At 39.7% G+C, this 23,939-nt stretch overlaps 1 protein-coding gene across 1 annotated transcript in view; it reads left to right on the top strand.

The window, feature by feature from the left end:
* Window positions 1-23,939, top strand: part of SND1 (staphylococcal nuclease and tudor domain containing 1) — a 987,097-nt gene that overhangs the window by 813,985 nt on the left and 149,173 nt on the right. The window contains exon 17 of the mRNA XM_089676965.1: window positions 21,973-22,161. Coding sequence (XP_089533091.1) covers window positions 21,973-22,161 — 189 coding nt within the window. The remainder of the gene's footprint in view (window positions 1-21,972; window positions 22,162-23,939) is intronic.

Below are 23,939 nucleotides of genomic sequence, written 5' to 3'. Positions count from 1 at the left end.
AACTTTTCCATTCTCTGAACTCCCTACCCCAGTATGTCCAATCAATTCCTACCCTATTCACCTTTGAGCAATCCTTGAAAACTCATTTATTCAGGGAAGCCTATCCCATTTCCTCCTAAAAATCATACTGAAGTCGCCTCCATCAGTTCATCCCCTACATCTATTATCTTTAGTACCAACTCCCCCTTTCTTTAGAAAGTAAAGGGCCCTCCAATTCCTTCTGTATTGAACTGTAATTTTTGCTGTTCCCTTTATATTGTAAAGCACTGCACAAACTGTTGGCGCTATATGAAGCCTATATGATCATCATTTTTAAGGACAGCTTACTGACTGGAATTGCACCTGCAGACTGGAGAAAAATGGGTCAAGATTTATACTTAAAAGCTACAGACCAGTTGGCCTAATGTCAACTGTATGTAAACTATTGGAAGGAATGATAAGGAATCTTATCCAAGAATTTACCAATGAAAATGGTGTCAACAGTAGTAACCAACATGGATTTATGAAAGACCATTCTTGCCAATCCAACCATTTAATGTTCTATGAAGCGGTGAGCTCTAATTTTGATAGAGGAAGGCCTGTAAATGTCTTATATCTAAATTATATTAAGCTAAAGCATTTGACACAGTACCCACAAACGCTTAATTTATAATTTGAGGTCTTTTGGCATCGATGATGTATGTGCATTTCATAGTTGGTGGTGTCAGCGGGGAGTGTAGATAAATGCAAAAAAATTTAATAGGAGTTTATTAGCGCACACAATGTACAGGGATATTGAAAATGGTGGCAACATAAACACATACACACACTCAGTTTGAACTCGATGGACAGGTGTCTCGTTATTCAACCTTAACAATTATGTAACTACTTAACACTGCTCAGACCTTTACTTCTCAGACCTCCATGCTGCCTTCTATCCAATCTGTTTGTTTTTCATATAATCAATGTTCCAAACTCCCATAGTGTAACACTGTTTTTATTATTAAAAATATAAAATCAGAACACTTGCATAGAAACTTCAATATGCACTGGAATATAAAAGCTCTGCTCACACTTATTAAAATTGCTAGCCCACACAGCTGCTTTCAGGTAGCCTGGTAGCATCTGATGTCACACATATCCATCTAGGAACATGTTTTGTAGTATCTCCTCCTCTTGTAACCACACTCTGTAAATGTCTGGGAACTGAGGATACAAATTGCTGGAGTTTTGGGAGAAGAAAGTTGTCCCATTCTTGCCTGATAAAGGATTCTAACTGCTCAAACGTCATGAGTCTTTGTTGTATTTTTTTTTTCAAGATGTGCCAAATATTTTCAGTTGGTGAAAAGGTCTGGACTGCAGGCAGGCCAGTTAAGCGCCATACTCTTCTTCTACAAAGCCATACAGTTGTCATAGATGCAGTATGTGGTTTAGCATTGTCCTGCTTAAACATGCAAGGCCTTCCCTGAAAAAGACTTCGTCTGGATGGGAGCATATGCTGCTCCAAAACCTGGATATATCTTTCTGATGGTGTCTTACCAGATGTGCAAACTGCCCATTCCATACATACTGTTGCACCCCTATACTATTAAAGATGCAGGCTTTTAAACTGAGCACTGATAACAAGCCAGAAAGTCCCTCTCCTCATTGGTCCGTAGGACATGGTGCCCATGGTTGCCAAACAGAGAATGTAAAACTTCAATTCTTCTGACAACAGAACAGTTTTGCACTTTGCAACAGACCATATTAAATGTGCTTTGGCCAAAAGAAGATGGCAGCATTTCTGGATCATGTTCATATATGGCTTCTTCTTTGCATTAACTTGCATTTTTGGATTGCACAGTGAACTTTGTTTACAGACTGTGATTTTTGGAAGTGTTCCTGAGCCCATGCAGTGAAGTCCAAAACAGAATCATGCCTGAGCCCTCAGTGCTGTCTGAGGGCCCGAAGATCATGGGCATCCAGTACTGCATTTCGGCCTTGTCCCTTGTGTACGGTGATTTCTCCAGACTCTCTGAATCTTTTGATGGTATTATGTACAGTAGATGATGATATCTTTGAAGTCTTTGCAATTTTACATTGAGGAACATTATTCTGAAATTGTTCTGCAATTTTTACATGTAGCTTTTCACAGATTGGTGAACCTCTGCCCATCTTCTGAGACACTGACTTTCTAAGATGCCATTTTTATACCCAATCATGTTACTGACCTGTTGCCAATTAACTTATTTAGGTACAAAATGTTCTTCAATCTCTTCCTTAGTACCAGCTTTTTCTTGTCCCAACTTCTTTTCATTTTTTTTTTAATTTTACTTTTTCTCAGTTTAAACATTTGATATGTTTTCTATTGTGAATAAATATGGGGTTGCGATTTGCAAATTGTTGCATTTTATGTAGATTTTACACGGCATCCCAACTCTTTGGAGTTAGGATTGTATTTTTTTTTTTTTTTTTTAAACTACAACTAAGCCCAGTCCCAGTGAAATGTGCTAGAGGGGCTGGTCATGCTGCAGGTACTGTAGCTGAAACCTGTATGTTCATGGAGGCATGGTTGATTCATGTGGAGTGCAGTTCTGGGCTTATAATGGTGGATGTATGCAGCAGAATGTGCTCCAGAAGGGGCTGGCACCCAGAGCAGAGGAAGCGTGGATAAGCAGGGGATGCAGGTGGTTTCTGAACACTGCTATGTTTCATGTAATATTCCTTTAAGGTTAAATGTTAATTTAATGTATTTTATGCATGGTATTTACCTGTAAAAGCCTCTCTTGTGTAGACATTCAAAAACCCTGATCGTCACCATCTTGTATGTGATGTCAGCAGCAACATCAGACTCAGAGCTGTCACTCAAGTGACATAGTAGTATCCTCTTCCCCCCTTCGGCAGCTACATAAAAGTGAGGGAAGGAGCTGCCAGCATGTTGAGTAATTAGACCATCCCAGGATTGGAAACTGCTCTGATCTGCTAGGAGGTTTAGGGATGAACTCAGGAACATCTGAGTCAATTTTCCTGCAAGTTCAAAAGTACATTGCAAGTGAATTAGAAAAAAAGATGGAAAAAACACAGATGTAAGCATTTCAAATACTTTATTTTTAGTGACAGGGTCTCTGTAATCAAATGGCTGCAGCAAAAAGCATTTTTACCTTAGGTTTGTTTTTAAACACAGCAAAGCTGTGCCTCCTGCATTAGAAGCAGTGAGTGTATATCGAAGACCGTAATGAATATCAAACAACAGTTTAAACTATTCCTCACTCATTCCTATTTAAACAATAGACTAAAACATGACTGAAGTTGCACTTTATTTTCATAGTGTCTGTACAGTTTTAAGTGTAAACAGAGCCCTATGTACGACATGCCTTAGGTTGGAGGTCAGCAACCAGTAGATTGCGATCTACCAGTAGATCTCAGCCAGGTGACTGGTAAATCATAGGCAGGGCTTGCTGGCCCTCCATCTCAGAGCATCAAACTGAGTGCAATGCAGAGGTACTACTTATAAAGTTGGAGCTATAGTAGGGAGTAAGAGCCACATAAGTCGATGTCTCCTATGCTCTGTCATGGTTGGTGTAGCACCTGCCAAGCATGACCCAATCAAGTCAATGAGGCCGTTCTTAAAATGCCCTGCAACCTTTTGCAGTACAGCAAACAAGGGGTAAACAGGCAGCAGTGTGGTGCTTTCTCACCACCTGTTTAACCCCTTGGAAGGGGTTAAAGAAGCATGCAGTGATGGGGCACTTGCAGAGTGGCCTCATTTACTTGAATTGGTTTCAATTGACAGGTGGTAGCACCCACCAAAAGCAATAGGGGGTGTAATTCCTGCTGCGGCATGTGTATACCTTTGGCTGGTACCTCAGCATCTAGAGGGGGTAGGGATTTGGAGTGGTAAAACTGTGACTGAACAGCGGGGTTTTATCACCCCCCAATTTTACATGTGAACGAGTCCTAAGAGTGCCTAGCCCTAGTGCCGATGCAACTAAGGGCTCATTCACAAGTGCAGCAGGCACTGCTGCTCCTCTGCAAAGCGATCAGTGTGTTTGACAATATATGTTTAGATATGTTTTGGTGATATGTTGCTTCCTCACCATATGATTTAAACCCATGATTGCAGTGCAATGCACGTGATTGTGACACGGCAGTACGGTAATTAGAGGTTTAAATAAGGTGTGAGGAGGCAACACTGTGCCCGGAGATCTTTGACTTCTCCCCTGTTGCTCAGGTAGATCCCCACCTCTTTAAGGTTGCCTACCCCTGCCTTAGGTACTCCCTGGACATCTCCATGTAGGGTGAAGACATGTAAGGGAGCATTTGATCTTGTAGCTCAAAAATTGTTTATTCATGTCCCTGTTGTCAGTGGTTTACTGAGCAGGGAGACCTACTTACAGGAACCACTGATGAAAACTGACAAAAGCTACAGTCTGTGCTATTTTTACTATGCCTTTTTCTAAGCATTTAATAATTGAGCTATTCATATCAGTACACTCCTTTACCCCATCAAAGATGTGTTTTGGGTTCCCCTTTTTGGCTTTCGTAAATTTTTGATGCCTAACCGAAGGATTTAATTTTTTCCCTAATAATGCTACAAAAAATGCTGTGGTAAAGGAGTGGACGTAATTAAACCTTCAAGATGGCATAAATACTGGGATTAAGCAGCAATGGTCCCATAAGGTTGCTTACTTGAATTTGGACATTCACGAAAATTGTGACGTGTTTGAGCTCTTGTTTGGCAGTGCAAGCATAAAACAGATAATGTTGCTGCACTTTTTTTTTTCTTCAACTGTCTTTGTTAATTTAACATGTTAATTACTGAAAATTAACACTGATATAATATGAACGTCAATAACAGGATAACACTTAACAATTTAGTCTTGCTAATATATTAATGTGATGTGTCTTGCTGGATTAGTGATCCTTCCAGCAGCTCCATGCTATACATTTCATGCCCTATTAATGGAAGAAGAGGTGTCACACAGCTGAAAGGAACCAGGGTAAGAGAAGCTGTCCATTCAGTGCTAGTCAGGTTGTGTGGCAATGATTTTAGAATATATATTCTACTTTTATAAAGCTCAAGTCGTGCACTTTTTTTTTTTCTGTAGCCCTGTACTTCTATAGGTTATGATTTTCTCTTGGAAATATCCAAAAATATATTTTTCTTTTGCAAATACATGCATTTGCAGCCCTCTGACTTCAGTACTGTATATGGAGTAATGACCACATGCTCATAATAAGTATAGGAAGCGAGGAAGTATGTCTCACCAAGTCTGTTAGAGAACCCCAGGCAGCATGGCCAAACTCTGTTGGCTGTTGGATAACATAGTCGTGTTTAGACAAACTGAAAATGGATGTTGTTTACTCAATGTCTGAATATTTATTTCTGTGACACCAAATGGGCTTTAAGGGGAATATGTGGGGGCAAAATAAGAGATCTGCCATTTCTGCCATTTTTTTAAAGGCACAGTCTCTGGATGTTATCCATATTTCACTATATAGAATGTCACTGCTGACCTTGAACAAGTATGTAGAACAGGAATTGAAACTTCTTAAAGTGGTTGCAAAGGCGGAAGGTTTTCTATGCATGAAGATAAAAAACATTTTACATGCATGGCCCCCCTCCCCATACTTACCTGTGCTCAATCTCAATCCAGCAATGTGCAGGAGAGCTGAGGCTCTCTTAGATTTCTCCTTTGTCATTGGCTCAGACACAGCGGCGGGAGGCATTGGGAGCCAATCACAGCTAGCGAGGGGGGGGTAGGCCGAGCAACAGCTCAGGATTGAGCATGCAGGTGTGCCGTGATAGGATGCTGCTTCTTTTGGTGACACACCAAAAAGAGGAGGAAAAAACTATTGTACAGAGCCGGCAAATATGACATGTTTGGTGGTTTTAAAAAATAAAAAACGAGCCTTAGCAACTGCTTTAGAACATAAAGTGCAACTAAAGTCTTGAGCAGGCAGGCTCTTTATTGGTGTGTATGAGCAGCTGTTTACATCCTGGCGAATATCCTATATTCTGTGATGGCTGCATTCCAGAGCATGCACAGTACAGGAGTGATGTCATTATGCAATGGCCAATGAAGATAGCTGCATTCTGGCACCTGGAAGAAGCAGAGTAGAAGATGCTGGTGAGTTTTTTGTACACTTTGATTCCTCTTCAAGCTGCATCATTCCATGCTAGGTCAGTGATCCAATAAGAAGTGAAGTCAAGATCTGAATAAAACTCTAGTTTGTAATTTTTCAGTATAAAATCCCTAACATTCCGTGACAATGGCTTAGGCAAAATGTCCAGACAGCTGAGAATCCTTTAAGATGACAGCCCAGCAGCGCTTTATCATTGCCCTTCAACCTCACAGAATGTAGTGCTGAGTGAAAGTTAGCAATTTTCAGATTTTGGGCCACTTTTGGTTCCTGATCTTTAGGGTGTCTTCGGCTTCCTGCTTTTGATTTCTTTTCTTTTTTTTCAAACATAAACAGAAGACTGTCCGATAGTTTCCTAAACAGATGAGGACATGGGTATGCAACCCTATTCATGTATTGAATAACCTTGTAGGGTTATTTAAATGTCAGCAAACTGCTATTGACAATGCCTTCTAATGCTCTGTTCCAAGATAAACCACAAATTCTGGTCTTGAGTATGGTTTGCCATGTAACCAAAGCAAAAATGCAAGAAAATGAGAAGCATTAATGGCAGTATAATTTTGTCTGTGCTTTTATAAAGGAATTCTGTAAGACAGGACAATAGGCCATGAAACATCTTGAACTTTACAAAACGTTTAACACAGTTGTGTTTTACATTGGTTAGGTTTCGTAGTGTAGGATGTTTCTATAGAAACAATCGTTGGTGGCTTATATTACTATTTGTAATAAAGCAATATGTCTTGTAAATAAAAAAAAATTGCACAAGCTGTATTGACAGATGCAGATGTTTAGTCAATCCTATCGTCTGTGTTTTTTTTGTTTGTCTTACTGCACGGTCTTGAACATGGTGTGTGTAGAAAAAGAGGGCTATTGGTACCTGGGGAATCTTGTTTACAAGACAGTGGTTGTTTCAGAAATCTGTACCTTATCATGATTCAGTGTGTAATGTCTGTAGGCATGCTATAATGTGTTTCCCTCTGGCTGCAAGTTTATATAAGCTGTTTTTGTCCTTCTGTGTCTGTGTTTGAATGTGTGAGACTGTTATTAAGCTGCTAAAAAACGATGGATTCATAATATGGGAAAAATGGAGGGTATATTTATCAAGTAAGAAAAGAAGGAAGACTGTCCTCACATACAGTATACGACTATTGGCTTTTGAGTACTTTAAATGGTTGTAAACCTTTACATATACCCAATGATGTGACTGGCTTCAGGTAATACACAGAGATGAAACAAATCATCCTACATACGTTGTACCTGTTTATCTACAGAAAACTGTCCCCTACATACTTTCAAAGCAGAATTTGCACAGGATCTCTCAGCTCTGAAAATCAGAGGGCGGGGGAGGGGTTTACACTCTGAGGATAGATGATTTGATGCAAGGGAGACACATCCCTTTACACAGCACACGGGAACAGAACTGAGGCTGTCAATCACAAACTGTGCCCTCCCGTCATCATTTTTCACTTGGAGTCGGGAAAACTTATCAGAAGTGACTCATGCTGATAGCAGAAGAATGAGGCAGCAAACAAAAATGACACTTATTGCACTGGATTGAGACAAATACACACTATAGAAGGATATGCTTTGTTCATATTTCATGTCTGGGGTTTACAACCACTTTAATGATGTCAGGGTGCAACCGCTGGACAGAGAGGAGACTTCAGGAGATGGAGAAAGCCTGCTGAAAATCATTCCAAAATACACTGATCAGAAGATAGTAGGAGTCTGCATCTTTAGAAATATGGGAGGCATCTTTAGAAATATGGGAGGCTAAATCATGGCCAACACAGATTCTGTAGGAGTCTAGGGTGTTAACAGTCAGCTGCATGCAGCCAGACCACCATGACACACTGGGGTTTATTTACTAAAGCTGGAGAGTCCAAAATCAGACTCACTTCTGCATAGAAACCAATCAGCTTCCAGGTTTCATTGCCAAAGCTTCATTGAACAAGCTGAGGTTAGAAGCTGATTGGTTTCTATGCAGAAGGGAGTCTGATTTTGGACTCTCCAGCTTTAGTAAATAAACCCCACTGAGTCTGAAAAAGCAGACTTGTTCTGAGAAATGTGTCAAGAATCTATCACTCTCCTACTATATTATGATCATCAGCTCATTCTGGAAGAATTTTCTCTTCTCTGAATATAATGACTGTTTGAGAGTGATCAAGGGTAGTACATATTAGGTGTCATTGACTTTTATGTTTTAACAACTGTTGGGAACGCTATTACTGTTATAATTATATTTATTATATTGTTCTGAATTTATTGATCTTTTATCTGTGACATCATAAAGGTCCCATGGCATTTGGAGGCATTTTGTATAATTTATTTTACAGTGCAAGTTTTGGAGATGTCTTAAAGCGTTTCTAGAGCAAAGGTCTGAACATTGCAGCTTACCACTCCTTCGATAAAGTAGCTGCATTAGCTTTATTTTCTTCAGGTTTTTATCTTTATGAAAAAGCAGTGTTGCCACCCTAGGACAGGACTTTTAGAATACCTCACTCTCTCCTCTTCTTCATAACATTGGGAAAGTGTTCTGTAGCTTGCAGAGACAACTGGGAAAATGGAACTGATAAAAGAGCAGCACAGAGAGTTATCAGCTCACAAGATTTGACATGATTATCAGGTAGTATTTTGCATTTATTGAACAGATATACCAAATTGCTTTCAATAGTATATTTAACAAACCAAAAGGAAGTAAATAGGAGAAGTTAACTGTTTTGGTTTACATACACTTTATGCCTTGTTTTCCTTAAAATTCTATGATATTGCTTTGAAAATTTAGGAGGGGTACAGTGTAGTACACTGATGGGTACTAGTTAGAAATGGCTAATAAAACCACTTTATACTGATACTATGCATAAAATATTGTACACATTTGTTTGTGAACATGGTCATTTATTGGGCTAGTAAAGTCTTCATACAATAATTTTCTATTCTCACACTTAGGCTGTAGGTTCCGGCAACATGTATACATACTGTTAACAATAATACAATTTACTGGCAAACACTCATGCAGAGCTGTTAATGATCCCACCAGTATTATCTCAGTGGACACTATAGACCTAGCTGATTCCTGAAAGCTGGTTGTCCCTTGAGTAAAATTACTAGATGACAGCTCATGAAAGTGTAAATAGTCTATGAATTTGTCATAGTTTGTCATATGCTGCATCGTCTGCTAGCAAATAGACACAGATTGTAATGTTTTCTCTGACTGGCAAGGTGTTTTGTATATCTTGTACAGAAAAGAACATTATCTTAAAGAACAATTCCTTGTCTTTGGAAAAGCTGCCAGAAGCTGGTTAATATGCTTAACAGGATAGCTAAACCCAATAACTTTTTTTTATTAATTAAGGGACACAGAATTCAGAGAAAATTTGTATTTATTGCTGCCTACAGGAGGACTTGGACACTGGCAATACAAAGTGACCACTCTGTTATAACCCTTCCCACTCCCAGTATGTGTCAGTGTTTTGCTATCGTCTTAGGAGCATTGACCTCTTTTATCTCAGCTCTCTGGATCAGCATATCCTTAGCAGTAGTTTTGAAAGCTGCACTTAGACCCCACTAGACTGAACAGCTGCTGGGCCTGTCTGCAATTTTACCTTTAGTACTAGGATCTTTCCAGACCTTTGTGTACAGTATTGGTTAGCCACAGAGTGCTTTCCAAGTCCAGAGCCATGACGCAGTCCCTGGTGTTTTAGCATCTCTGAAGAGTAGGCCACATGGGACAAGCATCTTTAGTTATTATATGTACTACATCTTAAAAGATGTTTTATGTTTCTCTCTGCAAAAAGGGTTAATACACTGAACACTATGTAAGTACACATACTCCATGCTCTGTTCCACCTTTCAGTGTGAGATAGCATCATCCTGCCATTGCTTCTATATGCAAGAGACCAGCAGTTCCACCTTGGTTGTCCTTCCTGCTGCCTCCAGTGACCTAGTCACCTATGGCCACTTGAACTTCTCCTGTCTTCACCAACTGGTTTGTGAGTTCCCAATGTTTTTACCTAGTATTCTTAACTTAGTTGCCTGTTAAGCAGAGCAACATGTAGGTTCCCAAGTACCTTCCAGGTCATGATCATTTACCACTTTTGTGTCCCTCCTCATGGACCTGATACAGACAGCCTGGACTGTTATCTACTTGATCAAGTCCATACACTCCTTTCTTAGCAATTCTCCTTCTATTCCATAGTCATCTTTAGCTCTGTTGGGTGTGGCCCCTTCCTTAGCCTTATCTAGGAAGGAGATCTCAGCTAAGTGTATAGAGCAGTCATCACAGTTTCTGTCTAACAGCATAATGAGGACAGTCCAGTCCTTGGTTGGGTTGGATCCTGAACCTTCAGAAATCTGCATTGGAGTTGGAGTATCTGGATCTCATCCTTGATGCAGCTCAAGGCGGACTTTTTTCTTTCCAGGAAAAACTTCTGACTTTACTCTGTAATTCTGCATGAGAATTCTGGCATTTGTGGTAGTTTCTTTCAAAGCAGTTTCATTTGCTCAGTTCCACACCAGACTACTTCAACTCGACATACTGTTATCTTGGGAGAAGTTTATTCAGTCTGTAGACAAACCAATTTGCCTGCCACTGAGGGCCAGGTTATCCCTGACCTGATGACTCAGAAGTCCAGTTTTGGAGATGGAAAATAACTTCCTTCCAATGTCTTGAAGGATCCTAACAATGGTTACCAGCCTGAAGGGTTGATGAGGAATCCTCAACACCTGGTCAATGAAGGAATCTTGTTTCACAGTTCTGAAACGCAAAGTGATTTGGTTGTCTCTACAGCACTGAACCTTCCAGCCAGATATTAATCTGATCTGGATTCATTTGGGACATTGACACAGCAGTAATGTGTATCAACTTTAAGGGAGGAAACAGGAGTCTTGTTGTGTCGAGAGAGGTAGAATGGATTCTGTCCTGGACAGAACTTCATGTTTCAGCCTTGTCAAGTGTTCACATCCCAGGTGTGGACAATTGGCAGATAGACTTCCTCCGATGATATCTCTTGGAAATTTGTAGTAGAATTATTGTCTTCTTTGATTCAAATAATTAATGTTTAAAAACTATAGAACAATAGAGTTTAACAGAGCAAAAAATACCTGGAGAGCATGCCATTTTTCCTCACTTGTGCCCCCTGCTGTCTTCTGTATTCTTTCAATGATCACCATAGGCTCAGACTTTACTCACTCTTATAGTGCACTTAAATGATTTGGTTACTTTAGCATTCACATTTTAAAATCAAAATCTGAGGGATTTTTTTTCAATAGTCTCCAAATGGGTAAATATATAAAATAAAATAGCCCAGGTAACAGTACTCACCACCTCTTTGGTGTTGTCCCCAACTGCAATTTCCACTACAAGATTTCCTCGATCTTCCAAGTTGAATGGTATACATCGACACTCATTTCAGGGAATTGAGGATATTCTCCAAGTTCCGGGTGTCCTGTACCCACTTTTTATTTATGCAAAGAGCTATACCGGCATGGTAATGTCTGTATCATTTAGAGCTGGTGAAGATGTTTAGAAGATGAGATGGCACATCACATGACCAGCTTAAAAGTATCTGTAAATGGTGAGCACGGTGTATATATAAAAATCTGCAGTTCACGTTTATATATGTGCATGTTATACCATTTATCAGAACTTATTTAACCGAACTCCTTTTACTCTCCCTGAAATCTTCCAGGTCTTTTTTTATGGATGTTATAAATCTATACATAGGCTTTTACAATGACATTCATACAAAGTGCATTGTTGTAACATTATGTGAAGGCCCCCGCCCCATCTTAGAATCCGCTTTCCCCTGAAAATTATTTCCTAATTAGCAGAAAGAAAAACCAACAAACTGTGCTATTTATTTTAATTTGGTAAATAAGCCAGAACATTTCCATTAAGAGCATGTTGATTTGTTTTGGAGGATAAAGGCTGGCCCCTATGTGATAAGTTTACTATGAATGCGGAAATGTGCTTATTAGCATTCAGTTTCCTCCTTTATTTCTGTGTTACGTATTTGGATGCAGGACAGAAAAAGTCCTTGACTGCAGCTGACCATTTACTATAAAATGGAATTATGCCAGCAATGCATACACTCTAAAATCTGAGCAGGTGCTTGACCTAAACCCAGTTCCGAGACAAGGTCATCCAGTACTGAGGGCAATAATGACAAATTGATTACCCCACCCCTGAGTAAGAGTCTCACAGACACAAAAAAACTTCAGCACAATCATTTAAAAAATAAAAAAAAAACTTCCATTACATATGATTTTGTACACACTGACATAGAACACTAACATTTTGTCTGAGCCAACCTTAAAGAAGAACTATGGTGAACACTTTGGCGAGAAATATGTAATGTACAACACAGTGTATATAGTGAAGGAGTCTCTAAGGCAGCAGGATGTATGTAGCGCACAGAATGCTGCAGTCAGTGGAGTTTTAGGAATACATAACAGAGTGCAGGAGTTCGGGGTGTATAATGCAAAGAATTCGAAGGTCAGGAGTATATAACACACAGAAGGAAGGGGGTACATAATGCACAGAATGCAGGGGACAGGTGTGTGTAATGCATAATAGGGATCAGGAGTACAAAACAAAGATTGCAACACAAATCCTCTCCCTCCCACTATTTAAAATGTATGGTTGAGGCCATTGCTTACACAGTAGAGCCCCTGGTTAACAGGCTATCTTGGACCTTTTAGGGATGGTTCACACTGGAAATTGCACAGGCTCTGCATTCTTGTTCTGCATTCACATGTAGTTCGTGTGGTGCCAATTCAGCCCATTCATTTTGATTCGGCTGTAATTACATCAAAAGTAGTGCATGCACTACTTTTGGAAACTCACTGCTTCCGCATCCGGTGTGGGCAAACTTGCTGCGTTTGTGACCTGCATTTGGCGTTCCATTAACTTAATATTGATACCCGCTGCAGATCACAGCTGTAGTGAGTTTTGAACATGGTGTAGTAAATGCGCACGGAACGCGAGTTTCCAGCGCCCCATTCTGGTGTGAACCAGCTGTCAAAGTCAACAGTACTACTGCTACCACACAATTAAACTTGCATATAAGTGTGTGTATGTATTTATTATTTACTACAGGTACTTGTATAGCACCATCAATTTCATATATTACTGTATAAGAAAATTACTTTATGGTGGCATGGCCATGACTATAATATTTAGCATAACCACCAGACACCCCACCCCTGTCTTTTTTTTTTTTTTTAGAATAATAATTGGGGTATGTGGAAGCCCAACGTGGTGGTCACTATGAACCACAACTGCCACTTAAGAGCAGATCTACACCACATCTAAACATTACAAACCAAAAACACGGTTTCATTTTTTGTAATATTAAAAGCAAATTTATGCATCTTTCCAACACACCCTAGCATTTCTTGCTGTAGCCATCTGAGCAAGGCCAGATGATTCATATAGCCTTTACTCCCTGGAATCCATCTGCCCAGCTCAGGCATGCATACGGGATGGTGTGCATAGCTAAGAAAGCCCCTCCTCCCCTACTGAAGACTCCTAGCATGTATGACATCTTTTGTTTAGGCATGGAAACCAGTATGATATTCGTTCTTATCTTTTTAAGAATGATAGCAGTATAGGGACTAAAAATCGTCAATGTTGATTGAGAGTGAAGTTCCACTTTAATTAATCTGTACAAGTGAAAGTGCTGACTTTAATTTAAAGAGTGTATAGAACAGACCGGGTTCGGAGCAGACACAGATCGGTCGTCGTCCTTCTCTGCTCCAATCAGCAAGGGATCTGTGAGCGGATCCCCTACTGATTGGTTCAGAATCTACACCATGTGAAAAGGGGCCTAAGCCTTTGAGAGAAAATACAGTATAAGTTGGATATAGATGGGCTGAACAAAAAAAAAAAAAAGGAACAGATACCTCTGCCCACACAAGCAAGGTGGATGGATGGAGGACCCCCTTCCTCCCCACAGGATGTTCTGTTCTGACAGCGGGATTCTCCACTGTTAATACATTGACCAGTGGCTGCATCCGCTGATTGATTCAAGTTTGATTGACATTTTTCTTGCTTCCAATTACTAGCCTTAACCTGACTAGCCTAACTGTTTGCCCTCCACTCACCAAGAACCATTTTAGCACTTAAATTGTGGCTTTACCAAAAGTCAGAATTTTTTTTTTTTTGTTTAAAGCATGTATTTGAATGATCAGGTTAAAATACATCAATACTTTATTTTTGGGGCAGATTTTTTTCATACAGGGTTATTTATAAAAGCTGGAGAAAAGGAAATGACTATGTGTAATATATATATATATATATATATATATTAGTATAACCAGCTGTAGGTAATGTAATTTTTCAATTCATTTTAGTTCTCACCAAGGTTTTGAATTGAATCAAATAAAAAAAATGTGTGAATCTCAAGTGAAAGCCATGTGAAACTTGTGTAAAATCATTTAGAAATACACTCCCTAGTGTTAAACTGTAATTTTTCTATTTTTTTTACTCGTTTGTTTAAAGCGGAACTTCACTGTAACAAAAAAAACCCATTTAATTTGTTTTTAATATTCCAAGCAAACTCCCCCATCCATCCACGTCTCCATGCTTTATTTTGCTTAGAAATCACATTATTATTCTTACAAGATGGCTGACAAGCCTCTTTTAAGATAAAACAATGGCAGGTACTTTTTAATGACACCTTAGGGGTCTATTTAGACCCTTAATAGCTCTTCTGTTCTTAGAGCACTGTGTCCTCAATCTGCTTGACTATCAGCTGCTCACCTGTCTGCGGCTGGTGGTATTCATTCAGCCTAGCGAAGATTCCCTATCTCTCTCCATCCGAAATCTCACTGTAGCAAGACCATGAAGAGGATCAAAAGGTGGAAGCAGATTACCAAACACAACTAAAAACAATCTGAACTAGTATGTGTGGTGATGCTGCAAAGCATATTTTATGGTGATGCCATCAGTAGGTTGTGTTCCTAAGCAAGAAATTAGATTTTTTTTTTTTGTAACATAAAAGTTGATTTTGTGAGCCTGTAACTAAGTATGTAGCATGTGAAAATACTACTGTGCCTTGAGAGATGCATGAGGTCCTTGTTGAATCCTATGTCCATAACAGAAGAGCAATATACATTTACTCCCGGTATGATTAATTTCTCCGTAGTGGTACATTCATTTTTCATATTACACAATAAGACAAATTAAAAGCTTGTGAGCGTACAAGGATGTATCATTTGAAGGTCGTCCTCCCCCAGAATGGTGGCGATTTACAGCAGCCAGAGGCCATATTTCTTGTGTGACTACAATTTATTTTATGAAGTAATTTATTTATTTATTTCAGCTTTGGCAAGACACAAAAGTTGCATATTTCAGAAAGGTGTCAGGAAAAGTGCTCTGTTTCAAGGTTTTATGTGAGGATTATTTACTGAAGCAGCAGAATTCACAGCTTATATCAGACAGGAGAGAGAGGACTGGACAAGCATGGTTCATCACTGCAGTTGTTCTCTTGTCCTGTTCTTGGCCAAGGAGGAAATGAATAGTTTTACTGCAATGATACAAGCTTCCCATGGATGAGAGCAGATATCGGCCATCTCTGACGAATTCAGTAATTTTATTTGTGGACTGAATTTTTTTTGTGATCACTTTATTTACAAGCAAAATATGTATTTATTATTTTTAATAACCTACTTATAAGTGTGGATACACATTTTCTCTGCAGTTCAAAGTGGTACCTTGTTCTACTGGTACCTACAATTTGTTTGGATTTTGGCATACTCTTCCTAGATAGCAGTGTGCCAAGCAGGTACAAATTGTGGATTTTTTTAACCTTCCTTTATGTAACCCAATTAGGAAAATAGTCATTGTAATACGTTTTCTGTGCTCTATAAAGCCTAAATTGGCACCAAATTAAATATCTGTCTATGGAGTCAACTGTCTGGGTAGAGCTAAGTTTTGACTTTCATCCAACTATCAGAGCCTGTTGATTATTTTGTTGCTATGGGATACTATGAATTTTTCCATGGTCTTTCTGATGTAAAAAAAAAAATAAAATTCTAAGCATATGCTGCAGCAATAATGGCAATATTTTAATGTAATAAAATCTGTTTGCTATGATCTCAGGCCTTCATCTTTTGTTTATAGCAGTGTAGCACATGGACTTCCTCATAACCACAAAGGTTTATAGTTCAGCTCTGAGGTTTGTTAAGTAAATGGAGGAAAACTGTCAGTGCTATTCAGTCACCTGGAGCAACAGTTGAATTACAGTCAGTGAAGCCAAACAAAAAAAAAAAAAACCCATAAACCTTTATGCATACAACAAATGTTAACTTGGAGACAAGAATTTTTATGAAGTGTTACCAAAAAGACCATCTGTAAAGTAGCCCTGACATTATTCAAATTACATTTGACAGCACTTAACTGGATACTTGATTTCATACGGGAAACAGATTGCAACTGCTGTTGCATTTACTTGAATGCACATGTTTGTTTCATATCACTAGCTTTAATGTGCTGATACAATCGAGCCTGTACTAGGAGTACTTTTTAAAGTTTTCTGGTTTACATTGTACACAAATGGCACCAAATACTGTTCGTGTTATATATTTTTTTTCATAATTGCTGAATATATAAATGCTTAAAGAGAAACTTCAGTTTAAAAAAAAAAAAAAAAAAAAAAACAGCTACAGATATTGTAGTTGCTGACTTTTAATGAAGAGATACTTGCCAGCCCAGGGATCTAGCACTGTCCTCACCCGTGCCAATTCTTCACCGGTCTTTGAGTCCCTGGCGCTGGGAATCCAGCTGTAACTCCCTGCAGTTTAACAGCCAGCTCCCCACTGCACATGTGTGAGCAGTGCTAGTCTCTGTTAATGGTCCAGCAGTTATCTGGGACATGTGACATGTCCCAAAATCCTAGGTGGGGAGCGGATTTGAGCTCAGATCGCCCAGGTAATCCCAGCAGAAGTCGTAGTGGGTACTTGTAAAATTTGGTACCCTCCCTTGCCCACCCCCCCCCAAAAAAAAGACCAGTAAGGGGGAGGAGGATGAGCGGAACCCCCTTATAGTGAAGTTCCACTTTAAGTGCAGTGTTGTAAACAATAAAAAAAAGTTCATGATGTGGGCAAAAGTTTGTTTAGCATTTGTGACAAGTTCTTATTTAAGATGATATAGTGTGTCTTTTTATTTGTCTTTTATATTTATTTTTTTTACTCAAAATGCCCTAAAGTGGCACCTTTAGAAATGATTAATAATGGCAATCTACAGATACTTGTAGATAATTACAGGCTTTTTATTCTATGCATAGCTTAATTTTTTTAAATTTGTTTCATGGCGGTCATTTTCAATAAGGGCAGATCCCATTCCCTTTGCTTTCTGGCACTCTCCCTTGAACTCTGGGTCTACCTCTTGGAAAGCATGACATGAATTTCCCAGGAAGAAGCTAGGAGGCAAGGGTTATATCACCTAAGCCTCACTCAGGTTGTGGAAAAACATTAATTGAGTAAAGTAAAAAAGCAAAAACATTTAAGAAATAATGAAGATTATGCAAATACTGTATACATGTGTTATATAGGGACACTAGGGGGCAGATGCTTTTGCCAGTGCCCAATCACCTGACCGTAGCAGCATATAACCCATGGTCAGTGAATCCATTCTGGTGCCTCGTACTGTACTCTAAGGTATGAAAAGTCATAATTCCTCTTTTTCATTTTTCGTGTTGTTGCTGCTTTCTGATTAACATACTCTATGGTTTAGGAGTTTGTCAGCTTTTCCTGAAGTGTGCAAATCTAAAAGCTTACCATCCAGATTTCTTTGGCACTTAAGGAGGTCAAGCCCAGTCAGGACCTTCATGGTAATTTTCTGGGCATCATATTGTAAACATCAGGGCTTCCCTCACTCAGTATAACCAACCACCATCACACTTGTGACCTTTTTTGCAACTTCTGGAGGACTTTGTTTCCTAATGAAACATATTAAGCTATTTAGTAGGACAACAGGGGCATAGTGGCTTTGAGCAAAGTTGCAGGCTCTGCAGTTACTGAATCTACACCCCTGTTCCCATCAGCTCAACTGAATCAAGTGGAAACTTAAGCTGGCCATAGATGGATCAAAAACCGTCAAGTTCAGCAAGGACTGTCCAATTTTGGCCACTCCCACTCAAGAGAAGCCGATCTAATGATTGGCTTCTCTTGAACAGGAATGTTGGAAATTTTTTCAGTTGATCAGTGCTGCAGCACTGATCAGTGTATTCTGACATTGGAGGAGTCTTCATTGTCAGAATTCAGTAGCACAACAGGGAGGATTCCTCCATCCACCTCGATCGTGTAGATGGTAGGAATCCGTTTTTTGTTTTTTTTTAATCAGCCTGCTGGTTTATTAAAGTTCCATCTGTGGCCAGCTTCAGGGCAGAGGGGGAAAATAAATTCCAGTGCTGGCAGACAGAGATGCTTGAAACACAAGATTTACTGCACAAAATGAAAAGTTATTTGATGGCTAAATTTAGTTTTTTATGTTTATTAATTGCGAACATAGCTGCCGATTTGTGGAATTCAACTTTAGGGATTTTTTTTTTTTTTGCTGGATTTTCTTTACCCAATAAATTTGTATGTTTTTGTGTGCAAGTTACTTTTCCTGCTTCCCTAAGCAAGTCCATACATTCCTATTGAGAACCCACCTGCTGGTGTAGTATACAGAATTTGTGCCTATTATTTCTTTATTGCAATGTATATTAACTCCTGTGCACAAGGACCAGTAAAAGCGTACTAAAACCTCTTCGTTTTAGCACTAGCATGTTGACATTAATTAGCTTTGCACTGTATCAGCAATGTTTCCATTTCCAACACATTGTAGAAACTCGTTCTTTGGCCTTTCTTCACCAGCAAATCTGTAGGTTGTATCTCTGGCTTCAGTACTATGAATCACTGACCTGAAACAAGCATGCAGCTAATAAAGTCAGCATGGTAACCAGACATATAGGGGTTTATTTACTAAAGCTGGAGAGTCCAAAATCAGACTCCCTTCTGCATAGAAACCAATCAGCTTCTAACCTCAACTTGTTCAATGAAGCTTTGGCAATGAAACCTGGAAGCTGATTGGTTTCTATGCAGAAGGGAGTCTGATTTTGGACTCTCCAGCTTTAGTAAATAAACCCCATAAGGTTTCTAGAAAGAGAGATCATCAGTGACAGCCTACATATTTTTCCAAATGCAGGTTTCCACCATAGACTCCTTGAAACTCTTCAGTGTAGCACTTGGAGGGTCCTTCAGCTCTTTTTTTATATTGCCTATTTTTAATTAAACATTGTTTCTTCCTTACATTGTTGGGTTTAATCATAGGGGGAAAAAAAACTTTTTTTTTTTATCTCCTTAAGTTACATAGTGTACCAACGTGCAGGGCTTTTCTGTTATAGTGAAAAGATTATGGCTTTAATAGAAAATGTTGCCCTTCCTTCTTTAGTATTGCTGTCTGCGCACCATGGCAATCTGTTTTGTTTTCATAATAATACATTTGCATCTTGTACAATTTTGTGGTATACTGACAAGGTCTAGCGCTAATTGCAGCAGTTTGATGTAGGCTTTTCCTGTCATGTTAACTCTATCCCATGTTGCTAGTGCTACCAAAGCTGTGGCCTTTCGTTACAAATAGAGATTGATTACCTTACTATATCTGTGACAAGGACAATAGTTCCTGCTATGTCATTTTTGGTTTGAGCATTCCAGTCTGACTGTATTGATTGCCTGTGCCTACCGGAATGCAGCTGTAATTGGAGGATATGAATTGTTGTTCTGCTAAGAAGGGCATTGTAAGGACTGCAAAGGGGTAAGGCATTTCTGTGTTTGCCCTGATTCTTGTGCATGATGCTGGACTTGCACAGGTGATTGCTTGGATGCAGATGCTGGGTAAACTTGTATACAAGGAATTACAAAACTGCCCTAACTGTGAAAAAGGAATATTTAAAGAGGTAGAAAACTATTGCAAAAAAAATTAAAAAATCTCCCTGCAAGTTAATGGCATAATGTGCTATACTAGTATGCATCTCATTCTAATATATTATGAAAAACATACTTTAGTGCAGAGCCCTCCAGCCGCATGCTGTCACGATGACAGGGTTTCCATCTTCACCCGGTCTGGGTTCTCGAGCACCGGATGTTTGAATGGTTGAGACGCGATGACTTCATTCCCAAGCATCCGCACAGGATTCACAGAGCTATGAAGGGACAGCTTTAATATTCTGTCCCTTCAGAGTGAATGCATAATTGGTGTCTCTGGATGAAGAAACGGTGAATATCTTCTAAACGGTGCATGTTAAGGAGATGTTCCTTGCAACTACAGGTAAGCTTACCTGTAGGTACAAGTGTCCAAGCAGTGTTTACTACCGCTTTAACATTTGTCAGTGTAACGAAACATGAGCTCAGGAGATGGTAAACTAGTCGCACTCATGCAAATACAAGTGTTTTGTTTTTTTTAATTAATGTTAAATTATATAAATATGTATAGCCAAAACCATTTTTGGATTGAGTAGTAAGAGTTAAAGCCCTACAATTGTATGCCATCTCTGGTCCCACTGGGGAGATGTTCCTTTTAATTTCCTTATTTCTGGTTTCCTTTCCAGAACAGAAAGCAAAGACCGTCCCTCTTTGATAGCTGTCATTGGAACATTAGTCCCCATTGGTTAATTTATCATTGCCTCGTGCACTGGAGACAATACTAAAAGTTTGGATTACCATTCACTGTCTGTATTGGTGACAGTGGTCATGACAACAAACAAAAGGAACTCCCCTTAGCAGGGACACAGACATCACTTAAAGGAAAAGTAGGGCCAAAGCTCATTTGGTCGTACTTCTCTTCTGGGTCACAAGAGTGCACTTAGTTCTGCACTGCTGTGACCCAGATTCAGCTCACAGTGAGCTATTGCTCACTGTTGGCTGATGTTACAAAGTTGGTCCAGGCTCTGACAGTTACCTTTTTTTTGTTCAGAGCAGACCCAAGAACTGATCAGCAGTCCTGTTCTCGGGGCCCGTTGGGGACAGCTTCAGAAGCGGATTGATGATGCATCTACATAGGTAGGTATGTCCCCGGCCACCTGTTTTGTGCAATCTCCGCTGTAGTCCTTTGTAAAATGAGCGGTGATCTAAGCACATCACCACTCACTGCATTGGGCGAACTCAGGAGTCTCAGACTGCCTGGTCTGATCCGCCCACTGCTATACATAGTTATATTTGTGGGCACTTTCACTGAAAGACCAGAAATCTCCATCTGTGCATGCAGATTATGCAAATGAATCTCATCACATCCACATGCAGTACAGTGTAATCACACTATAAAATAGGAAAAGCAGAAGATGACACAGCAATGTGGGTGGGCAGCATCAGTCCTATGAGTAGAACAATACTGATCTGCCGCACACATGCTCAAGGTCCCGCTTACTCAAGACTCTAAAAATCCCAGGGCATGATGGGATTTGTAGTCGCAGCGAACAGTGATGAACACTAACTGAAACTGATATCTGAGATGCCACCTCCCAGAGCCCAGGAATTGAGGAAGAATCTGTGTAAGACTTCACATATTTCTTTAAACCATTCTATAAAAGTGAGCAATTTTAATAAAAATAACATTCACAGTTTTTCGTAACTATTTACACATCTCTATTGTACAGGTTTTACGTCGTTTCTGGAGTTTTTTAAAAACTTGAGTGTCTAATCCCTGCCTACGCAGTTCCCTGCATACCCAAAAAGTTGCTTTTTCGTACACTTTAAACACTCTGTTTCCCATGTTTGGATTCAGTACTGCAAGTTCTTAAAGCTGGCATGACTTATGCCATCATTGTATTAACCTAAAATTTAATTGTGTATCAACTGTTGACGTGTTTTTGTTTTTTTTTGTTTCAGGTGGAAGTGGAAGTTGAAGCAATGGACAAGGCTGGAAACTTCATTGGGTGGCTTCATGTGGATGGTGTCAATCTTTCGGTAGCTCTGGTGGAACATGCACTGTCAAAGGTCCACTTCACTGCAGAGCGCAGCAACTACTTTAAAACCCTCTCATCTGCTGAAGAGGCTGCCAAACAATTGAAAGAAAAGGTAAGTAGTAGTTTTTTTCAAATAATTGAGTGTTTTATGCATTTTAATGCAAGCCTGAACTCCTACTGTACAGTATACTTCCTAGGAACGATCTGGAAATTTTTTGCTTACTTGATGTCTTGTAGTCTCTACTCCTGTAGTACATAACTCCATTGCGTATTGCCGTGGATACTAAGCATTATGTTCTAATTTAAAGAAAAAAAACTGTGTTGGGGGAAAAAAAAAATTAATGCATTATACATGGCAGCGTGTTTCAAATATATCTAAATGTGCTGTTTTTATCTATATTAATAGCATTTTTTCACATTTTGAAAAGTAGGCCCAGTTAGTTTCTGCACCTTTATATTATGAGTACTTGGAAACCATACACTGTATTCACTGATGTCCTTCATGCTGCAGAATTAATGTTATCAGGTTTGAAAAATAGTACAGTGCACAGAGGATGAAGGTACTGATTTATGCTTTGAGCTCCTTGCATTCAGGCCTTCCATTTACAATAGGTTTAGGTGCTGGATAACGGCCCATAGCATTTCTAGGTTAAAATTAAATAAGCATTAGATTGTGCTTATTTTATAGAGCTTATGCCAGGCTGAATTTTTATAGGATATTTCAGATATCATATCTTTCTAAGTTAAAGTATTTCTAAAGGATCTTTTTTTTTTTGAAAATAACAAACATGTTATACTTACCTATTGTGTGCAGTGGTTTTGCACAGAGCAGCCTGGATCCTCTTCTGGAGTCTCTCGCAGGCTCTCCTGGCTCCTCTCTCCTGTCGGGTGCCCCCACAGCAAGCAGCTTGCTATTGGGGCACCCACTGCTCCACGTGTCCATTCACACATGGAGCCACGGCTTGGCCCCGCCCCTACTCACCTCGCTGGCTGGCTGTGATTGACAGCAGAAGGAGCCAATGGCTCCCGCTTGCTCTCTTAGCCAATAAAGAGGCAGAGACCCAGGACAGCCGAGGTTGTTATGCACAAAGCTGGATCTTGATGAGGCTCAGATAAGTATTGAGGGTCTGGGGTAATGCTGCACACAAAAGGGTTTTTACCTTCATGCATAGAATGCAAAAAGGTAAAAAACCCTGAGCCTTTGCAACCACTTTTCTAACCTAAGCAGGAGGGTAATGAGCAGTACCTTAACTCACACTCTGAGGGGTGCATATATGAGAAGTGGACAAGTGGAGCTGTGAACAAAAGGTGCAGAGAAGAGCTGTGCCTGGAGCAGGGGAGGGTTGAACCATGGAGGTGGGGTGTGGAGGAGAACAGGGGTGATTCATACACAGGTAAGGGGGTGGACAAGGGGGTCCATAAGTGAGCTGTACACTGTGGATGAGTTATGCAGAGCTGGGCTGTGGACAGGGTTTGAGAGGTAGGCAGTGGTGAAAAAAATACTGGGGTCATTACTGCACCCACTGACACCAATGCTGTGGGTAGTTGCTGCATCCACTGATAATGTTGGGGTTTGGTCTAAAGCAGGACAAAGCAAAGGGGAAAGGTACCATACTACTAGTCAAACACTGTGAAGCAATATCCACTTTATTGACCATGCCCACTTTTTGGCCACACCCACAAACACTTGGTGGACTGTGCATGCCACATTTTTCTTGCCAGTGTATTGAAGTTGTCAATTACGGTTGACAATTATGAATGCATGGTGTAAATGGGCCTCCAGACTTTTAATACCCTGGATGCCCTCCTGTACCTGTTTTTTATGGCTGCTGGCTGCTCTACATTGAGCCTTTGCCTGATAATACTGCTAGTGATGTTATGAGTTTGTAG

The sequence above is a fragment of the Staurois parvus genome, unplaced genomic scaffold, assembly GCF_062004578.1.
Source record: "Staurois parvus isolate SC_StPar_1 unplaced genomic scaffold, SC_StPar_1.0 ptg000175l, whole genome shotgun sequence".
NCBI classification, from domain to species: domain Eukaryota; kingdom Metazoa; phylum Chordata; class Amphibia; order Anura; family Ranidae; genus Staurois; species Staurois parvus.
The sequence above is the reverse complement of the archived record's forward strand: the minus strand, read 5'-3'. Positions and strand labels throughout refer to the sequence as shown.